We start from the raw sequence: 19,450 nt of genomic DNA, 5'->3' as shown, positions 1-19,450 counted from the left end.
ATTTACAGCGACGACTTCAGCCACAAAAGCAAAGTTTTTAATTCTCAAACCAGATCACATACAAACGTGAGGTGTGACGTCAAACCAAAGTACCGACCTCCCAAATAACGTCATGTGTTCACATGCTCCTGCTGCTTATGGTGGATTTGAAGGTCTCAGTCCAGCCAGTGACGACCTCACAATGCTCACAGCATGTAAGGAGCCATTTAGTTGCACATATTTACAACAACATTTGCAATCTGGTCGTCCTTTTATGTACTACAAAATGAAACCCAACATCACATAATAATGTCCAGTGAATCAGCAATAGTCCACTCTCCTCAGCTTCTCACTCCTGTGACGCCGCCATCTGGGCACGATATTTGCCCGTCATCTCCTTGGGCAGCGGCGTGGTGCCAGGACACGGCACCTGGCCCTCCACCTCACAGATACACTCCTTCAGACAGTACTTTTTTGGCCCAAAGTTGGCGGGGTTGGAGGCCTGCATCTTGGCTTGAGCCTCCGCTCGCAACACTTCTCTGTGAACAAAGATAGAGTAAAATAAATACATTTATACACCGTCTGCTCGCTGTGGGATTGGTCTTTTTCACAGGAGATATTTGAAAAGCACAGTTGTAAATAATAAAACTAAAAATGGCTGAATTCTATTTAGCTGCTCCTGCAATTTGGCTTCCTGGATCGCCATCACGGCTTGTTGAGACACTTGACTGGAACACAGCCGTCGTTAAGGTTATTAGTAAAAACTTAGCTTTTATGTCAAAATGTTATATTATACTATCATACCAAATGAAATGAAAAATCATATCCCCATGACTCAGAGTCGTTGAACATTGTTTTGTGTAAATATGAGCGACAATAGCTGCTGTAACGTTTTCAATATCATAATACACACATCACACTCACATCACCCAACCCTAAGCACAAACAAATATAGTCACATGGGAGTCATGAAACACGCTCCACAATTTAATAATAACTATAATATCTTACTCTGATTTGCCTAAAATCTTCTTCACATGATGTGAAATTTGCTTTAAGTCCTTCCCTTCCACATCCACCAGAACTTGCTCCCCGTTGTCTGCAGAAAAGACAGAGGAGATCAGCCCAAGCTTTGTACAGTGCATAACAATGATAATATTAATTACGAAGGAAAGAAACCACTGTGAGAAGAAACACACCCAGGTAGAACTTCACGAACGGCGATGGTGTCATGTTTTTGAACATCATTATCTGGACCCACGGGTTTTTGTACTGAATCTGAGGAATACTGAAGAACACAAACTTTCTGCAAAACACAGGGAGAGAGTTCACAATTTAAGAACAGCGTCACATAACAGGCCGTCTGACTTTTACATTCGCGAGACGCAAAACAGAGTATATATACATAATATTTTCTAATTCTCATATCAATAGTATAACAGATTTTACATTGAATTACTAGTTTTCTTAAGGAATTTGAAAAGGTACGTCCACATTGCTCATGATCTTTGAATAATGATCTTTATAGTTATATTCTGTAAAAGTGATTTACATGAAGTCTTAATTAGCTGTTAAGGTGAATAATGTGAATCACTAATTAAATACTCAAAAGATTCACAGAATTATACACGTAGTGTACCGACACCTGTCTTATGTTGTTTTTAGATCGATGTGTTTGAATTTGCAGGTTCAGTTGCACTTACAAAGTGTAATACTTACAAAGAAAAATACTTGATTACTTCCATATACTACAGGATTTTGGTTGTTTCCGCACATATAATTATAAGTGTGGGTGTAAAATCAACTGAACAAATTAGACCTGAAAGATAAATTAAATAATCTATTAGTCAGTTAACAGAAAATCAACTGGCATACATTTTTTCCAATTAAATGATGATCACCTAATCGCCTTTGCTAAACATTTTCTGGTTCTAGTCTCTGTAATCTCAACCTTTGCTTCTTTTTGTCCTCTATACACGGAAATTCAATTTATTTTGGTTTTATATGGTTTTTCAGATAAAAAGAAGAAGTCGATCTGGGCTCAGGGAAATTATGATCATTATTAAATGTATATTATTTTTCACTATTTTATCATATCTTACGGACCAAACAATGAACCGTCAATCTAATAGTATTGAAATTATTGAGCATAGTTATAAATAATAACCCTTAGTTACAGTCCTGTAATCACAACATTGACATTTAACTCAATGCCGCTTTGATGGCCACGCACATGAATCCTATGAGGTAAGACACTCTGCCACCTCCAGTTCTTATTGTTTTTAGCTCACTGGAATAAAAGGTGATGTTACTTAACATCTGAAGTGTTTTAGCTGCACATATGTTTTCGCTAGCCGCTGTTAGCTCTGACCTTGCTCCGTCGCTGAGCTCTCCATGCGTGTTGTAATTGACCGTCATGATCTTCACTCTGTTTTTAAAGATGATGTCGCCCTTCTGGAGATACTCCAGAGTCCTCCTGATCGGAAACCTTCCTTTCATTGGCATTTTAAAGTCCTTTTTATTCACAAAAACACCATCTGAAAGTAGACAGCGTCCGGAGTAGCACAGGTACACGGAGGGAGCGGCGGCTGCTGATGACGTTCATATGACGTCGTAACCCGAGCGACCGACGAGCGAGCAGGTAGTTTGTAGTTTTTAGGGGAAACTTTACTTTTTTCTCTGTGGTGATAGAGGACGAACATACACACACTTTTGATAATACTGCTTCCCTCCTGTAAAAATAGTATTTAACAGCATATTATAATGAAGAAACATAAAAGAAGGGAAAATAGGACGGACAGACAGACAGACGGATAGATAGATAGATAGATAGATAGATAGATAGATAGATAGATAGATAGATAGATAGATAGATAGATAGATAGATAGATAGATAGATAGATAGATAGATAGATAGATAGATAGATAGATAGATAGATCAGGCAGCGTCTTCTTTCTTACTTTCCCTCAGTGTTGGCAGCAGGAGGGCAGTCAGGTGACCTCCCAGGTCCCTGGGCTAAACCACTGAAGGCTGACTTCAGGACCATCAATGAACTACTAATTGCCACAAAAACAATGTAGTCCACTGTAGTTGTAACAAGTAGTATTCTACATCTTTCCATGTTAATGAGTAGTCTGCAGGGTCAGATGGATCTCTGACATTAGGAGGCACCTTCATTGCAGAAGCAGCATCCTTTGTTTAAAAGCTGAAGAGATGTCTCACTTAGTTGATGAGGAGAAACTGGTGTGATATTGTGTATGTTGTTAGCAGAACTTAGTTAATATGACAGGAGATGAAGGCCAAAACCCTCAAAATCTCACTGGTCAGACACAGTTTGACACCAGCTGTAGCATCCAGGTATTTCCAGAACAGAAACCCTGTTCAGGCCTTGTGTTTTCAGCATGAACGGACTCAGTCGGGTCATGTTTCAAGGTTAGTTGTTTATTCGTTTTATAACTGGTGGCTTCAGAGAAGCCGGCCTCAGAGACTGGAATGCTGATACAGGAGCTCAGTCGTTAATACATTTGTTTTATATCTTCATCGGTGTGAGGTAGAAATGTAGGGTTGTGACAAAAGTAAAACATGGATGTTGTTTGAATTTCTCGATCTCACTGCTTGAAGAAATACATTTTTTATGAGCAGAAAAACTGAGTATGTTTACATAGTATAAAATCTTCACCACTCAATCCACAAGGCTGAAAAAAAACAAAAAAGTTCTGATCTAATATCCTCTAATGTGGGAGCTGCTCATGGTTAATATCTTAAAGCCACAACATTTAAATAACATTTTTTTTCATACAGCATTTAATAAAATGCACTTAAGCAACTTCTTCATGCACTGCAATGCACTATAAAAATTATAACAATGCTCCGTATTAGGGCATACAGCGTCAAGATTATAAAACCCCGCTTAAAAACAACATGCACTCATTTTTATGAAATTACATGTACAAAGGTCATTTCACGACAGTGCCTTTACAAACAGTCTGGATGGGTTTTAAACCCAAATATTACAATTGACATTTATTTCACAAGACACAATCCTTGTTGACGTCTTTACATCCCCGTTACTGTCTTCATGTTACAGTGGACCTTTATACAGGTGGGTAAGCCGAAGCACATTTCAACATGGTCTTCAAGACATCGACGCACTCGAGACTGGCTTCCCAGAAAATCTCTTTCTTTTTTTTTTGTTTTTTAAATCAGGGAAACCTGCCCAAAAGTACTTTAAGTACACTTAGTATGCAACAAGCAAATTTGTTCACAACAAATTAAAGTTTTTAGAAAACATACAAAACACAAGGTTTTAGTCAGCATGAACACAATGGAACACCACAAAAGCTGATTGATGTGCACTTAGCAGAGTACAGATGCAAACACAAGTACAAAAACAGTAGCATAGCTACACACAAGTAACCCAAATTCTTTAAGATAATCTACTTCCTTAACAGAAACGATCGCCGTTGATAAATATACATACAAAATGCAGATAGAGAGGTCATGACACTGATGGGACAGAGGGGAGTAACATATAATTGATTGTCATAAAGGGAAAAGTGATGAGGTGATTGCACAGGTTATATTAGCAACATATTCGTGATAACCTAGAAATAAATGTACCTAAACATAAAAACATTCCCAAACTTAAAAATCTCTGAGAGGCGATTCAGTATAAAAAACGTTATGTGGTCAGCTGAACTGGCTAATTTGGCTTATGTGAATGTGGGTTAAAAAAGAAACTAAAAGACAGACTGAAATCAGACGTTGGTCATGTTGTAAGGAGCACTGTGTGGTGGCTCCGTGCTACGACAACCAGTTCATATGAACATACATTAAGGATTAATTAATGAGGTTTGAATTAGTTCTTGTACCTGATTGAAGTTCTCACTCCAACTGATTTTTAAATTCATTTTAAAGTAAGGAACTGTACATTAATGTCTCACACCTTCTAGGGAATTCAGTCGGTCAGTTTAAAAATAAAAAAAAGAGAGAAAATTATTACAAAGCATGTTTCATTTCCTTGTTGTATGACATTCAGAAATGACATATTTTGTCTTTGTAAGAGCCTGAATTCTCCTTTAACAGCCCAGTCTTTAAAAATACCAGTTTATACTGCACCAATGTTCCCAAATACCAACATAAACACACACTTTACAGCTTCAAGGTACACTTTTAAATGAAGTACTCATGCTTACTTTAGACTTTTTAAATAGGTGAAACTCCACCTGCGCTTTTTTCATCTGCTCATCTGATATCTTTAACAAACGTTAGTGCTAATTTATGTGTGAGATCAACATGACAGCATGGTAAGGCTTAGATGAGAGTAAAACAATTAGAAAGGCATAGGTCACAAGGTAAAGGTCACATGTAATTAGTTTGAAGTGCTATAAAGACGTTAAAGGAAATAAGCACAGTTGTAGCTGCAGAGGATTCCTTTTTTTTTTTTTTTTTTTCATTCAGTTCAGAGTGACTTGAGTTTAGGCCAAAAACTCAGGATTACTGCGCTGCATCTGCTCCAGAAAACATTCCAAGTGTCATCCTGGCTTTCCAATGCTAGATTACCTTGATCTAACAAGGATTCCTGAATGACTTTGCACCATGCATTGTTAGAACAACAGTAAACGCCTCGAGAGACAAAGACAGTACCTGAAGTGGAGACTCGCTGATCTTTATTTCAACATTTCTGGGTGCCGGAGTGACGGGGTGTCATTCTGTGGCGTAAGTGTCCTGGCTGTTATACTCAGCCGTCTCCATCTTGAGGATGTAGGGAATGATGCTGTCAATAGAGACGTTGCCTATCAAGCCAGTGAAGAAGAGCTCCTCGGTGATGCTGGAGTTCATGAGGCGCAGGGCTGGCAGACGAGTCAGGATACGGGTCAGCCTGGACAAACAAGCACACAAGCAAGTCCTGTAAAGTCACCTTCATATCTTGTGTTTATTTTGTTTTTGTTGATTTTCTTTCCGAAATGTATGTCATCTAACCAGAGAGACACTTAAATCCTCTATGCCAATGATTCCCAGCCTTGTTTGTCTGATTTAGTCACATCAGCTGAGCTAAAGGGACTATTTTAATAGATTTAAACTGGATGTTATTGACAGTGTTTCATATATTTAGACAGATTTATGTAGATATTTGTTACAGATGGTTATTGTTGTAATGTTTGTACTAAATCATAATGTCTTTTTTTATTAGACGAGCTACTCCATAATCTTTATGTACCACCTGGGGTAAATGTTCTCCAGGCTGGGAATCACTGCTCCGCACCTTAACTGTGGTAACTTTTAACATTTTTGGGGGTTTGAAATGACTGGTAGGTATAAAAAGTTTTGCAGTTGGTCCAGTAGGCTACAATGGCTGTAATGTAATCCTTTGGGGCACAAAGTACGTCCGTTAAAATTGCTTCTTTTTTCCCACTTGGGCTCAGATTGTTATTTGAAATGCCAACATTACAGAAAAGATCCCTACAGGGATACACCTGTACGATCCCTTTTTGTTTTACCAGAAACAGTCGATATTTCATTGGTCTTAAAGTCACCAGATTCCACTGACAAAAACAGTAATTCTTTCTCGCAAAACACAAGAGTTTGAATAACAGTCTGAGCCTGTTGGTGGAAAAAACAAATGCTTTTTGTGACATACTACGACCAAGGACTTTTTGTACCTACCAGTTATTTTATTTAAAAATACTGGAGTTGTTCTTGAAGGCTTGAGCTATCAAGGAGTTAAGGATACTTTTCAGGTTATCAAGTAGGCAGTACTTATTTTATGAAATTAAATATTGTTCAATTTTACCTACATACTATACCATATATGCTACATACCAGGTGAAACAGTTTTTTAAGCTTTCTTGCACAATGATCACCTGTAACTCACTATGGCTTATTCCTACTACTGCAGTGGGGAGGTTGAGCTGACATGTGAGATTAAAGGTCAAAATGTACCTGTAGGTGTCTTCTGGGTAGGTTTTCTGCACGTAGTCCTGCAGCTCCATCAAAGCTTTCTCCTGGAACTTCTCGATCTGCCCGCTGCTGTCCACACCCGGATGATCTGAGAAGTCAAACACACGACAGTCATTTTCCAAATTGCAAGTACAGGTCATTTATTCAAATCACTTCCACTATTCCATTGAGTGAAAGATCTAATATCTATTATAAACATGAAAAACCCCTAAACAGACACTCACCAGGGCTGAACAACACTATAGCCTTCAGGTAGGCGTATTCGTAGCTGTCAGTCTCCAGCCTCGTCATGCTGTTACAGAATTCCTGGAACTTCCAAATATGCTCCATCACCTGCTTCACCCTGTCCCCCGAAAGCTTGTCTGAGAGAGAAGAAAAACGCCCAGTTCAATCCATCAAGAAATATCAAGAAACATGCCATTGTCATCAAAAGTTGCATTTCCTCCTCGCTGTTAGATAATGACAAATTTATGCCTTTATGCCAGCATGACTGTAGCTGAGGGATGTATAAATTCTCCAATTTACATCAAAATTCAATCTGTGGTATCTGAGCCATTGTGTAGGACCCATGGACAAATATGCAATGCTATAGCACCATCTGGGGCTCATACTGTGTAACAGTAGAGTGTTCAAATACAATTTTTCCATGGTGCATCACAATCTAACCAACAACCCCTAAAATGCCACAAGTGTCGTGTCATAAGTGTGTCCTACTGAGGAATGATGGTGACGACTGTGGGCCATACCATCCTGGATGTTGCTTTGAAGGTGGTTGATGATGGCAGTGAGGATGGTGGACAGGTTCATCACATGAGCGCACTGAGCAAGACCCAGAGTGAACAGCTCATTCCAGCAGGCTCGCACCAAACTGGTGTTTGCTTCCTGACTGACAAAGGCAGAGACAGAAAAGTAGACAAAGACAGTGACGCACTGCGTTCCCCTAGTGTCCACAAAGTTGTATATAGTAAAAAGATAGGAGCTTGTAAGCATTCCTTAAATCCCCTTTCAGACATGGAACAAGCAACAGTGCTGGCTTCACCAAGCTGTTAGCATTTAATAGTATTTTGTCATTCGGGCATAGGTGACTTAACTTTAATGTCCGTTACGGCTTCATTCAGGATATGACAGGACACATACGGGAGACAGAGCGCACAGAGGTGAGTATATGATGTTATAATAGGCAGGAAGAAGGCTGTTTTTCTTCTTTGACAGCACTGATAGATTTTGCAGGTGTAACCTTTATTTGTAATGACTATTATGAGCACTAGGGATGCTCGCGCCTGCTTCTCCCATTTAATCTACTGATACATTTTCACACCACTTCACCATGTCATGTTATTACAGAACAAATTTGGTGCCTTTTTTTATTATATCTGACATGATCAAGTATTGAATGACAGGTGTTAGATTATGACTCTGGTTGGATTCAAATTTGCTGTACATAAAGCATACTGCTGGATGTCCATGAATTCAACACTTGGCATTATTGAACATTGAAAATACAGAGAGGGTGTGTCAATGTTTTGGTAAACTGATCTGATATGATATGATCACAATCGATGAAATATGCTCTTTTGCAGTGCTTCCTAATTCATCAAACTGATTTTGTGCATAAAAGTACAAGATGCACATTTAATCTCTGTCCCTCTGCATGTTACTTTGTGCATCTGGTAAAGCTATGGTAAATGAACGTTAAGTGTGTTAAGAGTGTTTGTCTGAAGGGTGCTTAACGGCATAATTTAAGTTTTCCTGTGTCAAATGCATTCTCACCCAAGAGCTGAGAAGGCAGGGATGGAGCGTGCCCAGTGCATGGAGAGAAAGAGAAGTCTGGATGCCGACTCACAGATGTAGTGTACATTCAGATACTCGGGCATGGGGCTGGGCATGGTCAGCTAGACAGAGGGGAAAAGACAGCGAAGGAAAGACAATTATCCTTGCAGGGTAATTAAGGTAAATAATGTATAAGAATTGAGGCTTTTTCCATAATTTGTCAACACAATGGGTCTTGAGTTTTGTCAGGATTCCCTCTCCTTCTCTTGAAAACAACTGAGTCAAACTGTATCCCTAAATTATTAATAATGTGAGTTTATGTGTTGACTCCACCCACCTTAAAGCCGACATGGCTGTCTGTGAGCAGAGGTCCTTCCACTTCAATGATGGGGGTCTCCTGGTCTCGACCAATCAGCTGGATGGTTGTTCCACCGACACACTGCGGCTTATCTGCCACTCTCTGTCCGACCCTGACTTCAGGTGGGTTGAAAACTTTGGCCAGGGTGTCAAAGGCACTGTGAGCGAGACACACGCACACAGACACACAAACTTTTAAGTAAAACCTGATACATTTGACTGAATATTAGTGGAGACATAAGTGGAAATGTGTTTCCTTCTTGTATACATGTCAGTAATTAAATTAAAAGAAAAAACACTGAATAGATGTCTAAATGCATGTAAGAAGATTTATCTCTTTTAGTGGTCATTTCAACCTTTTTTAAACTTTTTGACACAAGGTGCCAAGAATGACCGACAGAAACTGAGAGCTGCTAAGGTGAGTGATGAGACATCGCAGATACCTCTAACAAATACACTCTCCTCCTGTCTGTGCACTGCTGACTGACCGTGTTATCTCGCTGGCAGATTGCTCCTCATGTTGGCTGTCTGAGGTATCACCATTGTTCAGACTCTCTTTTAGTGAGTCACTCAGGTTGGCCAGTGACGTCACAACGTTGGCTAGTGTCCCCAAGTCCCCCTGCCCAGAGTCAATCTGAGGACAAACAAAACAAGGCAGATTATTTTCTATCGAATAGGTCAGATGAACTGGCACAAAACAGGGTGTCCTATAGCATGGCACAAAAATATGTTGTCTGCAACAAAAAGTAATGGCAAGTGCTTCTTAGATCCTATTAAATGGATAAATAAAGATTGAAAAAAACAATTGTTGTACTGCAAAACAGATCCGCCTTAAACCAGACAGACATTATACAGACTTTATAGATCAAATCTGATTTTACCCCCCACTGGTCGCGCCTGACTAATTTTAGAATCGGTTACACATTTCCGCCAGATCGGTTGTCATCACATGTGCACTTTTAATTAATTAGCTGAACAATCAATGATCTGGCTTGCAGTCGATCAGAGGGATTTATGGCAGCCAGGAATTTTGGTCATCTGTCCAGCAGTTTGAGCAGCTTCAAAGATTAAAGATCCTTTAAAAACTGTGACTACTGTGATATAAAACTGAAGAGACACCACATCGTTTGCATCTTCCAGCCATCTTATTCTCCTTCCAACTTTCCGTTCATAGTCAAAATAGCCTTTTTCTCTTTTTGTAAACACTGAGGATGTGCTATCTTGTTTGAATAAACTTTATTGAGATTTTTGATAGACTAAACCGAATGGGGATCCGATGTTTACATTCAGTGACGGAAACAATGTTGTGGCCGGTCAATTGATCGTATGGTGTGAGCACAAATGTTGAAGGTTCTGGCTGCGCAGAAAGCCCAATTAAAATATGTAGTGTAAGTTAACACAAAGTACAAGATCAATACAAAAGTACAGTGTCTTTACAGACCTTTAACCGCAAACTTCCGTTTTCTGTGGATCTCGTGATACTAATCACTATACTTCTATTACAGGGAGCACAAAGAGACAGAGAGCAGCAGAGCTGGCAGTTGTTACATTTGTATCTGGAACTGCAGCTGTACCTTTGAGTCAGTGGCCAGCAGCAAAGTTCCATCACTCTGGATTACCGGCTGCTGGATATTAACCAGCATCCCCTGGTCCAGCAGGCTGGATCTGCACAGGACACAGAGCATCATCCAAAACCAGCTCACATAACACCAACAGCTGCGAGACAGAACAAACAGGCCTGATGTTTCTCTGTGGGTCTGATTCCCACTGACCTGGAGCCATCTGTCTCCGTATCAGAGATAAAGGTTGGCGTGGCGATGAGTGGACTGTTGAGGTCTTTGCGAATGTAGATCTTTTGGGTGGAAGCAGCACAGTTGGCATGCTTCTCTCTGGGCACGACGTCGATGGGCTTTCTCTCACTCTGGACAGCTGAGGATAAGCAGCAAGCAGACAAACAACATTTACTATTTTACTATTATTTATAAGTGACTGTCCACAAAAAGAAAAGTATTCTGTGGTGGAAACTTGCCTGCAAAAGACTCATATTAAATAATGCACAATACACAGATGGGCTGAAGACTAAAATTATTATTGTTCAATAATGGGAGACAAACCTCGTTCATAAGGAACCTGGAGTAAGAGGAAAAGCTTCTGTGTCACTTTAGACATACATTAAGCATCTTTTATAGCTCATCTCCAACAACCAAAGGACCACTTGTGAAAAACAACGCCTCTTGTGATCAGCTCTTGAGCTGATCACAAGATGTGACTCCATAAAATTGCGTGATAAACACAGTAACAGCATGTGACACAAATATGGCATTTTTTTGAAGACACGCAGGGGTCAAATACAATTCAGCACAATACGTGAATAAATGATAAACCTTGATGCTTTCCTGCTGCTTTACTTTCACAACCCACAGCATGTAAGTGGAAATTCTGTGTCAAATTTAAGACTTACAATACACCTTTTTTAAGGAAATGGAATTTAGTGCTTTTGTCTATGTCTTTTCATGTGGTGTCGTGGATTTGGATGCAAACTCACACTCAGTCTTCATCCCCATCTTAAGGCATTTCCTCAACCTGCAGAACTGGCAGCGATTGCGGTGGTGTTTGTTGATGACGCAGTCCTGTTTACTGCGGCAGCTGTAGGTCAGGTTTTTCCTCACGCTCCGCTTGAAGAAGCCTTTACATCCCTCACAACTGACCGCTCCGTAGTGACGCCCTGAACACAGAGAAAACCAGTCAGAGCGTGTCACTGTGTTCATGGATGCACGATTGCTGACAAGGTGCAGCAAAACATACTATTGTATTTAGCGTCAGGATACATCAGTCAAACATATAAATCCTCACATTACCAGGTGATGCAACTGTAAGCTTTAGTACCTGATGCCTTGTCCCCACACACCAAACAGTACTCCACTGGCTGCGGTCGGCTCAGGTCCCCTGTCTGACCTAACAGACGCTCCATTGACACTGGATCTGTGACAATCTGAAAAGCAAAGTCAAACACAGGCCATTAATCTTGTGTTTCACCTTAACACAATGTCATTATCGTGGCTATAATACCGTCTCTAAAACTATCACAAATATCAAGGATATTGCCAATAGTATCATCACACTATGTACCATGGGATGATAATGTGGGGGAACTGTACCTGTATCCTTCCTGGCATCAGGCTGTCTGCAGCAGTGAAGATGAGCTGCTTAGTGTTGTGGCTGTCTGGTGAGGCCAGGATAACCTTGCCTGCCCCTGAGCTGTCAGCCGTAGTCAGAATGAACTGCTGTTTGGGAGCACTGGACGGCTTCATCGCTGTCACTATCTGGATCTTCTGACCTGTCTGCTGGTCGGTTACAATCTGAGGGTGATAGAGGAGGAAAACACAAACAAGAAAGAGAGGGAGGTGGAAATGAACACGCACCAATGGGCTTGAAGTAAAAAAGAGAATAGAGTGACACTGAAGGTGGGAAAGCTAAGTCACGTGTTGTAACACCAACTTGTTCGTTACTGCTGCTGATGCCCCGAAAGACGACAGCATCAACAGGTAGCAGCAGTGTCACGTTCTCTGAAGCCAACAAACGTTGAGAGTACAGCAGTTACCTGAATTCGCTGTGGTGTTGTGGCAGGCTCAGCAGAGATGACCTGAAAGCGCTGTGGAGACTCGCTCATCCTCGAGTCTGAAGGAGAGGATGACACCTGCAATGTGATACACATTTCACCAAGCTTAAACACACACAATAAATAAGCCTGACACAAAAGTATATTTTACTTTTTTGGAGTTTGTGTGAAGCATAGAAATGTCATTCTACAACACTTCCAGGTAAATACAAGTCGTAGCTCTCTAGAGAACCTCCGTCTACAGAGGGTATGTCTCTATGGTAAAACAGAGAGGCAGCATCTGCTAACCACCACAGTATTTTCAATCTTTTAAAAACCCAACCTTCATATGGATTATATGGAACAACTCAAGCTGCCAGCAAATAGCAGTACATCATGAAAGTCTCCCTTTGCACACTCACCTCTGCCTCGTGCTCAGAGTCCACTTTCTGCTGAGAGAGCAGATTGAGGCTGGTCGTCATGATGATGTAAGGTCATTAGTGAGGTCTGTTTGGAAAGATGCCACATTAAATAAACCACAAAGGTGCAAACTGTCACAGAAGAGAAGATCAGCGCCGCCGGAGCAGTTTTAGAAATCAAATATTGGTGTTGGTAAGATAACAGAAGATGAGATATGACAAAGTTTTATCTTTTGATGATTTATTGTGGGAAAGTTTTGCCCGTTTTGTGTGACTTGGAGGCACAGCAATATCTCATTGGGAATACAGTTTTTTTTCTCCATTGTTTTGATTATTATCAAATACACAGGGTGTCTGAAAAGCAAATGCTGTCACAGAAAACCCTCACTCAAGACAGCAAAATGAAAAACAACTAACTTTAACATAGTAAATCATTTAGTGGTAATATCATCTGTTTACTCCTTATCTTGCCTGTCATTAACATAATTTCATAGATTTTCCTCCCCTGCTGTAAAATTCTCCCTGCTCAGACACCTTAGGTAAATATTTTGTGTGATAAATCCAGCCACGCATGACTGCAGTGTCACCATAAACCACATCTGACCTCTGAGAGTGACCTGGACATGAGATTTGAGAGACTGCAGCATAATCTGGAGAGACCAGATTATGCTACAGTCTCAAACTCACATTATCCAGTATGACACTGCAACAAAGGTGGACAACTGATGTCTCTGCCTTTTATATGCATGTCGCTTCATCACAGCTGCTTTTCCTCCTGTGTCTGCCTCCATCTACTTTGGCAAATGACAGGTAACCAACCTGCTGTGCCCTTTCACATGTGACTTCATACTGATTATAGAGTCAAACATGTTGTAACTCTAAATATTCACACGCACAGAAAAAAACCCATCAGAAACAAAACTGTGAGCAGAAAACTCTGAAATCTGCGTGTTTGCAGTTTTGTTAGATGTTTTGCAAACCACGCTATTTATGTGAATAAGCAAAAAGGACTTCATGAAAAGACCCAGAAATCCTTAAAAGTTAAAAGAAAGCATTATTAGTTGTGACCACTGCATTTGATATTTTGAGTGGATTTTATCATCTTTCATGGCAGATTTAAGTGGCAGCGTGAAATCCCTCCATCAACTACCTCCTCGTACTTGACAGTTTTGACTCTGTCTTCTTATAATAAATAATACAATTTGACAGTATGAGTGAAAACTGATTTCTGTGCCTGCAGTAGCTCCTCCTGCTCGCTGACCAAAGGGATGGGCCTGCTGCTGCACATTGGTGACCGATTGGTCTGACAGCACGCCCGTCAATACCTCCTTCCCCAAACGCACCACAACTGAGAACAAAATGGAGAAGCTGGCTGTCAGCCAGCAGCACTGGTGGCGACTGCCTATTATAAATATATCAGATCAATTTACTAATCGGTCAGCAGACAGGACGACTGGTGGTGTGCTGTAGCAAATGTGAAAATGCATCTTTGGTGAATAAAGTCACAATCACATTGAATTCAGCCCACTTCTGTCCCCGGGATGGCAAAGGTAAAAGGGTCGAGTTCATCTGCAGCAGCTACAGCTTCCCGATGTTAGCTGTCTGAGCTAGCTTAACACAAGCAAACGCAGCAAAGGCTGCTGCAGCAGCCGCCTGTACCCGAACCCCCCCTCCCCTCCCCGGATTAGCCGCTGTAGCTTCAGGTTGAGTCCACAGCAGTGACACTTATCAGTAATTTCACTGGGTGCACAGCAGGTCAGACTGCGCCCGGCTGCTGTCGCTCCTTGCCCGGTTTCAGAGTTGCCGGAGCTGTCGGGCAGGGAGGCAGCCCCGCATCGGCATGCTAACAGGCTAGCGGTGGGATTAGCTGCGCTCTTTTATCAGCCGGTAGCTCCAGCGGCTTTCTACGGTTTTCAGTCCGGGACCGAGACTTACCTCCGGGACACGGCGCTCTCAGATTTGAGGCTCTCTGCTATTTTATAAAATATTTGTTTTGGTTTTCTTCTGTTAAAGGTCATAGTTCGTGACCCCCGCACCACCAGCGCGTCGATGATGGTTGAGGTTTTTTTTTATTTTTTTTATTTTTTTTTTTCTTCTTCCTCTCTGCGTCCCCGCTCGCTTCCAACACCCCCCCACCCCCCTCCACCCTCGGCGCGAGCCAGACAGCACTGACGTCACCATGTCTGGCTGTCAGGTTGTGTGTTGATATAAAAGCAAAAAAGATGAAATCCTTAAATTAAAGAAGTGGGTAACAGGCGAGAGACACTCACTGTTAAAAGTGTTTCAATGAACTACGACGACACAAAGCGCTTTTTTTTTTACAGCCTTTTAATGATAAAATGATGATGATGATATTCCTCTTTGTACACTCATTCTATCATGTTATGTTATTAATCAGACAAAACTATATGGATTATTTCCCCCATGTCTCACTGTCAAAAAATATATCTCAAAAAAATAAAGAAAGCTTTCATCAAACAAATGATAAACATGTTGGCTCCTCTGTCTGTGCTCTTGGTGGGAATATTTGTCTGGTTTTTGTCATGCAAGTGGTTTATTGATGTCTCATATTTCTATGTTGCTAGTTAACAAGGAGAGATCGTCGCTCAGATTAGAAATATCAACAACAACTCATCACCACATTTGAATAAAAGTAGCTATAATATACTAACTTCCTCACAATAATCAGCTTTGAAATCCACAGATACGGCTACTTAGACTTGTATTGATCACCTGTGCTTCTGACATGTTGAGCTGACTCAGTCTATATGTGTGTGTTGCATTCAGGTATTTAACAATTTGTCCACTCAATTTTGGGACTATGAGCAGTGAGCGAGGCCGCAGTTGGGACAAATTGCAGCCACCGAGTCTAGAAACTAGCAATGTATTTTTCATAAATTTCGTATTATTTGTAAATTCAACAGCTAAACAGCTAAACAGACCATTTTAAAGCATTTTGAAACAAAAATCCTAGATGTTTCAAGTAATGTTGCACAAATGGTTAAGCTGCAGCGCCTCTGTTGCTCTATATAAGGTGTATGAGAGTCATGATAGACTCTTACTTTATTGTACTCTATCTAGTCTCACACACCTCTCCAAGTCACCTGCCCCCTGTCTCCCTCCCTCCCCATGTCTGAGCCAACGTGAGTCAAAATGAGGTTATCTGGTGAAGTACTGCATGCATTACACATTTACTCATATTTTAACATCATGGTTCTACATGATTACATGAGGGACAGCCCTCTGAAGATTTAAGTTGATCCTTTCTCATTAACCTCCAGGTGCAGCCTCTCTCTGCTTTCTCTTTTAACACGTCTATTTCCCTCCTTTGGTGCTCTCGGTTAGACCTCTGGAGTGGAGAATCGCCTCATATTTCCCCAGACCGTGTGATCACAGGAGGGCCCCTTGTGGTCCAACCTCAGCAAAATCCCAATCTGAAGTGTGTGTCGTGCCTCGGAGTGACCGCCAGGTGTCGCCCTGCGCTACCTGGTGAGACAGGGCGAACAATGGGCTTCACACCTACTCAAGCGACCTTGATGGAAAATATTTCCTCACATATTTTCTCATTTCTCTCCGCGAAGATCCTGATAATAATGACATTTTCCACCTGATTCACAGGGTACAGCAGGCTGCATATGATGGTCATCCGTCCGTTTTTAGGATTTCCCCGCAGCCAATAGATGCTTCGCCATTATTGGCCCATATTCAGATCTAAACGTAATCTGATCCTATTAGTAAATAGTAGAATAAATCACCAAATTACATTTTCCTCTAAAGTCCAAGTATAGAATCGGGTTTATTATTGACACAGCCTTTTAATGACCACATTGTGCCATCTGATCATTATAATTTCACCAAACAAATAGACTGATGCATGCAAACATGAAAAGCTATAATGTGTTAGGTCTACGTGTGTGGATACTGCATGGAGGCAGACAGGAATGTGGATGTATGTGTGTAGGAGCACAGGCTGTCTTCACCACAGGACACTGAATACGTAGCCTGATGACCGGAAACCAAAACCACTCATCAAAAGCAGAAGTCATCACATCTCCAGCGCAGGACGCGCTTTAACACGCGAGGGTGGAGTAACTCTGATCATTTGGCTCATTTTCTCTGTGTCGCAATCGACCTCAGAGCAGCTCCACGTTACAGGCCAGTGAGGAGTCAGGACAGAAAAACAGCTTCGGGCTGCTGCACGAATCGACTGTTTTATTTGCGCAGCTGCATATCCCACTTTTGTAAAAAAAAAAAAAAAAAAAAGGCTGCAGCATCAACACTAGAGGACCAGCTCCTTTACCGCATCCTCACCGACACTGGCACTCGCTTCATGCTGCGGCTGCTGCGGGTTACTGGACCTCAAATGCGCAAAGAGGGCATCGGGAGCGGAGGAGATGCAATGATAGTGGAGTGATTGAAGCCGTGGAGACAAAGAGAAGGGGACACAGTGAGAAAGGGGCGAGCTGTAGCAGCCGTAGCGGTCTTCAGTGCTGTGCAGCAGTGGTGGAGGTTGGTCATGCTCGGACGGGGACTTTGGGTATGTAAGCCCCGGTTTGGAAAGCGTGGCGGCCGGTCTGGCGTTTTGCCTTTTGCGTGTGCGGCGTTGGCGTGCGCAGCTGTGTTGGCTCTGCTCTTCGTGGACTTCATCGAGTCATGGGTCACCTCCATGGGCATGAACAAGGTGGTGGAGCCGCACGCCGGCATCATCCCCCCGCAGAGCGTCCCCCCTACCAGACCCGAGGAGTTCCTGCTCATGCCCAGCCCGCTCGTGTGCCAGCGTGCCAAGCCTTACCTCATCACCATGGTTACCTCGGCTCCTGCCAATCAGAGGGCCCGCCAAGCCATCAGGGACACCTGGGGAGGGGAGGTGGAGGTGAGGGGCCTGAGAGTCATGACCCTCTTTATGGTGGGGGTGGCGTCTGACCCTGGACTGGCCAAGCTGCTCATAGAGGAGGCCAGAGAGCGAGGGGACCTGATTCAGGGGCGCTTTGTGGACACCTACTCCAACCTGACCCTGAAGACCCTGTCCATGCTGGGATGGGCCCGTCGGTTCTGCCCTCAGGCTCACTTCATGGCCAAAGTTGATGATGATGTGCTGTTCAATCCCAGCGCCCTCCTGCACTTCCTGAACAAGAGCCGCAACCCCTATGAACAGGGTGACTTGTACCTGGGCAGGGTGCACATCCATGTGGCTCCGGACCGTGACCCGGACAGCAAGCACTATCTCCCTGCAGGGGCCTACCCTCCCTCTGTCTTCCCAGACTATTGCAGTGGCACAGCCTACGTCCTGTCCCGCTCCGCATTGCTCAAGATTTCCCTGGCAGCCTCTGCATCACCTTTGTCCACACCTCTGCCCCCCGAGGATGTGTTTGTCGGTCTGTGTGCCCGGGCAGCTGGGGTGCTGCCCTCACACTGCCCTTTCTTCTCCGGTGGCCCGGCTATGCCGTACGGTCGCTGCTGCTATCAGGCCATGGTGTCCATCCACCACATCCCGCCCAGGGAGATGCTGCACTACTGGGCTGACGTCCATTCGTCTCATCCGTGCTCCTGGCTTGGTGTGCGTGCTTCTCTGGGGGTGTGCAAAGTCAGGGCGATGCTGGGATCCGTTCTGGGGCTGCAGCAGGGCTTGTGAGGGTGAATAAGAAGGAAAACTGGACTCATGGGGGCTGTGCCTCGCTTCAATACTGTGAACAGCACAAGTGCTCTTCAGGCTGTGAAGCTACACTATGTGCACTGAGAAAATGTCACATTATTTTTATAGCTTTATTTTTTTAAACATATGTAACTGGCTATTTTGCAGAAAAGGGGACGATCAGCTAGTAGTTTGAAGAATTGTCACAGTAGTCTTTAACCTATTCTTAGACTGTTACAGCATATCCTCCATTACTGACACATATTATAGATGTAGAACAAACAACACTGGCATGCTGATAGTACACAGTGAGGAAAAACAGCTGCTTATGTGATGAATGCACACCAGAACAAGTATTTCTATTACCACACTAAATGTTACGTCTATGCTGCTACCCTCATATATCTAACACATGTTTAGGCTTTCACCAAGTCCTTTAATTGTAGATGTTAGTCTGTTAAGATGCCTAAATGCATGATGTTCCAAACAATACAGAAGATACCAAACCACAGGTTTCATAAATAAAGTAGGAGGTAGGAGTGGGAAGGGGAAAAAAATCCCCCAAAAAGGGAGAAAATAGTTAAAACTAGTTATCTTCAATATAGAAAACTAATCCTTAAAGGAATTTAAGTTGTGCTTTTCAATAGCGACATGATTTTGCAACCTGCCATGAACTGGACAGTGAGATGTATTTGGCCAGTTTCGGGAGATGACAGCAGAGGAAGCGGCTCTTC

At 42.3% G+C, this 19,450-nt stretch overlaps 3 protein-coding genes across 5 annotated transcripts; 1 reads left to right on the top strand and 2 right to left on the bottom strand.

The window, feature by feature from the left end:
- Positions 1–15: 15 nt before the first annotated feature.
- Positions 16–2,556, bottom strand: mrps25 (mitochondrial ribosomal protein S25). Its single transcript, XM_070839429.1, has 4 exons — positions 2,351–2,556; positions 1,179–1,285; positions 991–1,078; positions 16–518 (listed from the first exon to the last, which is right to left on the bottom strand). The coding sequence occupies exons 1-4, from the start codon at positions 2,482–2,484 to the stop codon at positions 329–331; spliced, it is 519 nt and encodes a 172-aa protein (XP_070695530.1). The 5' UTR covers positions 2,485–2,556; the 3' UTR covers positions 16–328.
- Positions 2,557–3,400: 844 nt separating this feature from the next.
- Positions 3,401–15,144, bottom strand: nr2c2 (nuclear receptor subfamily 2, group C, member 2). 3 transcript variants are annotated; one of them, XM_070839456.1, is made up of 15 exons: positions 15,020–15,144; positions 13,088–13,172; positions 12,669–12,764; positions 12,226–12,426; positions 11,954–12,059; positions 11,613–11,792; positions 10,840–10,996; positions 10,642–10,732; positions 9,556–9,701; positions 9,048–9,225; positions 8,711–8,832; positions 7,687–7,826; positions 7,165–7,302; positions 6,923–7,028; positions 3,401–5,861 (listed from the first exon to the last, which is right to left on the bottom strand). In XM_070839456.1, exons 2-15 carry the CDS (start codon positions 13,145–13,147, stop codon positions 5,687–5,689), a joined length of 1,896 nt encoding a protein of 631 aa, XP_070695557.1. In that variant the 5' UTR covers positions 13,148–13,172; positions 15,020–15,144; the 3' UTR covers positions 3,401–5,686. The 3 variants fall into 3 exon arrangements, 2 of the variants coding, with proteins under 2 accessions (XP_070695557.1, XP_070695558.1); XM_070839457.1 differs by lacking the exon at positions 15,020–15,144 and having other exon boundaries at positions 12,669–12,745; positions 13,088–13,174; XR_011585223.1 differs by lacking the exon at positions 3,401–5,861 and having other exon boundaries at positions 6,924–7,028; positions 7,655–7,826.
- A 2,456-nt stretch (positions 15,145–17,600) lies between these two features.
- b3galt4 (UDP-Gal:betaGlcNAc beta 1,3-galactosyltransferase, polypeptide 4) lies at positions 17,601–18,716 on the top strand. The gene has a single exon (XM_070839458.1). The coding sequence runs from the start codon at positions 17,601–17,603 to the stop codon at positions 18,714–18,716; it is 1,116 nt and encodes a 371-aa protein (XP_070695559.1).
- The last annotated feature ends 734 nt before the right edge of the window (positions 18,717–19,450 follow it).

The sequence above is a fragment of the Pempheris klunzingeri genome, chromosome 11, assembly GCF_042242105.1.
Source record: "Pempheris klunzingeri isolate RE-2024b chromosome 11, fPemKlu1.hap1, whole genome shotgun sequence".
NCBI classification, from domain to species: Eukaryota; Metazoa; Chordata; class Actinopteri; order Acropomatiformes; family Pempheridae; genus Pempheris; species Pempheris klunzingeri.
Note: the sequence above shows the minus strand (reverse complement) of the source record. Positions and strands in the feature narration are given on the sequence as shown.

Excerpts from the sequence above, each read along its gene's own strand:
- mrps25 (XM_070839429.1), bottom strand. The coding sequence starts at position 2,484 with ATGCCAATGAAAGGAAGGTTTCCGATCAGGAGGACTCTGGAGTATCTC. Across the intron at positions 1,286-2,350 it reads GAGCTCAGCGACGGAGCAAG|AAAGTTTGTGTTCTTCAGTA; the intron begins GTCAGAGCTAAC and ends TGTGTTTTGCAG. Across the intron at positions 519-990 it reads AAGATTTTAGGCAAATCAGA|AGAAGTGTTGCGAGCGGAGG; the intron begins GTAAGATATTAT and ends CTTTGTTCACAG.
- nr2c2 (XM_070839456.1), bottom strand. The coding sequence starts at position 13,147 with ATGACGACCAGCCTCAATCTGCTCTCTCAGCAGAAAGTGGACTCTGAG. Across the intron at positions 12,765-13,087 it reads ACTCTGAGCACGAGGCAGAG|GTGTCATCCTCTCCTTCAGA; the intron begins GTGAGTGTGCAA and ends ATCACATTGCAG. Across the intron at positions 10,997-11,612 it reads GATGGGGATGAAGACTGAGT|CTGTCCAGAGTGAGAGAAAG; the intron begins GTGAGTTTGCAT and ends GCTTATCCTCAG.
- b3galt4 (XM_070839458.1), top strand. The coding sequence starts at position 17,601 with ATGCTCGGACGGGGACTTTGGGTATGTAAGCCCCGGTTTGGAAAGCGT.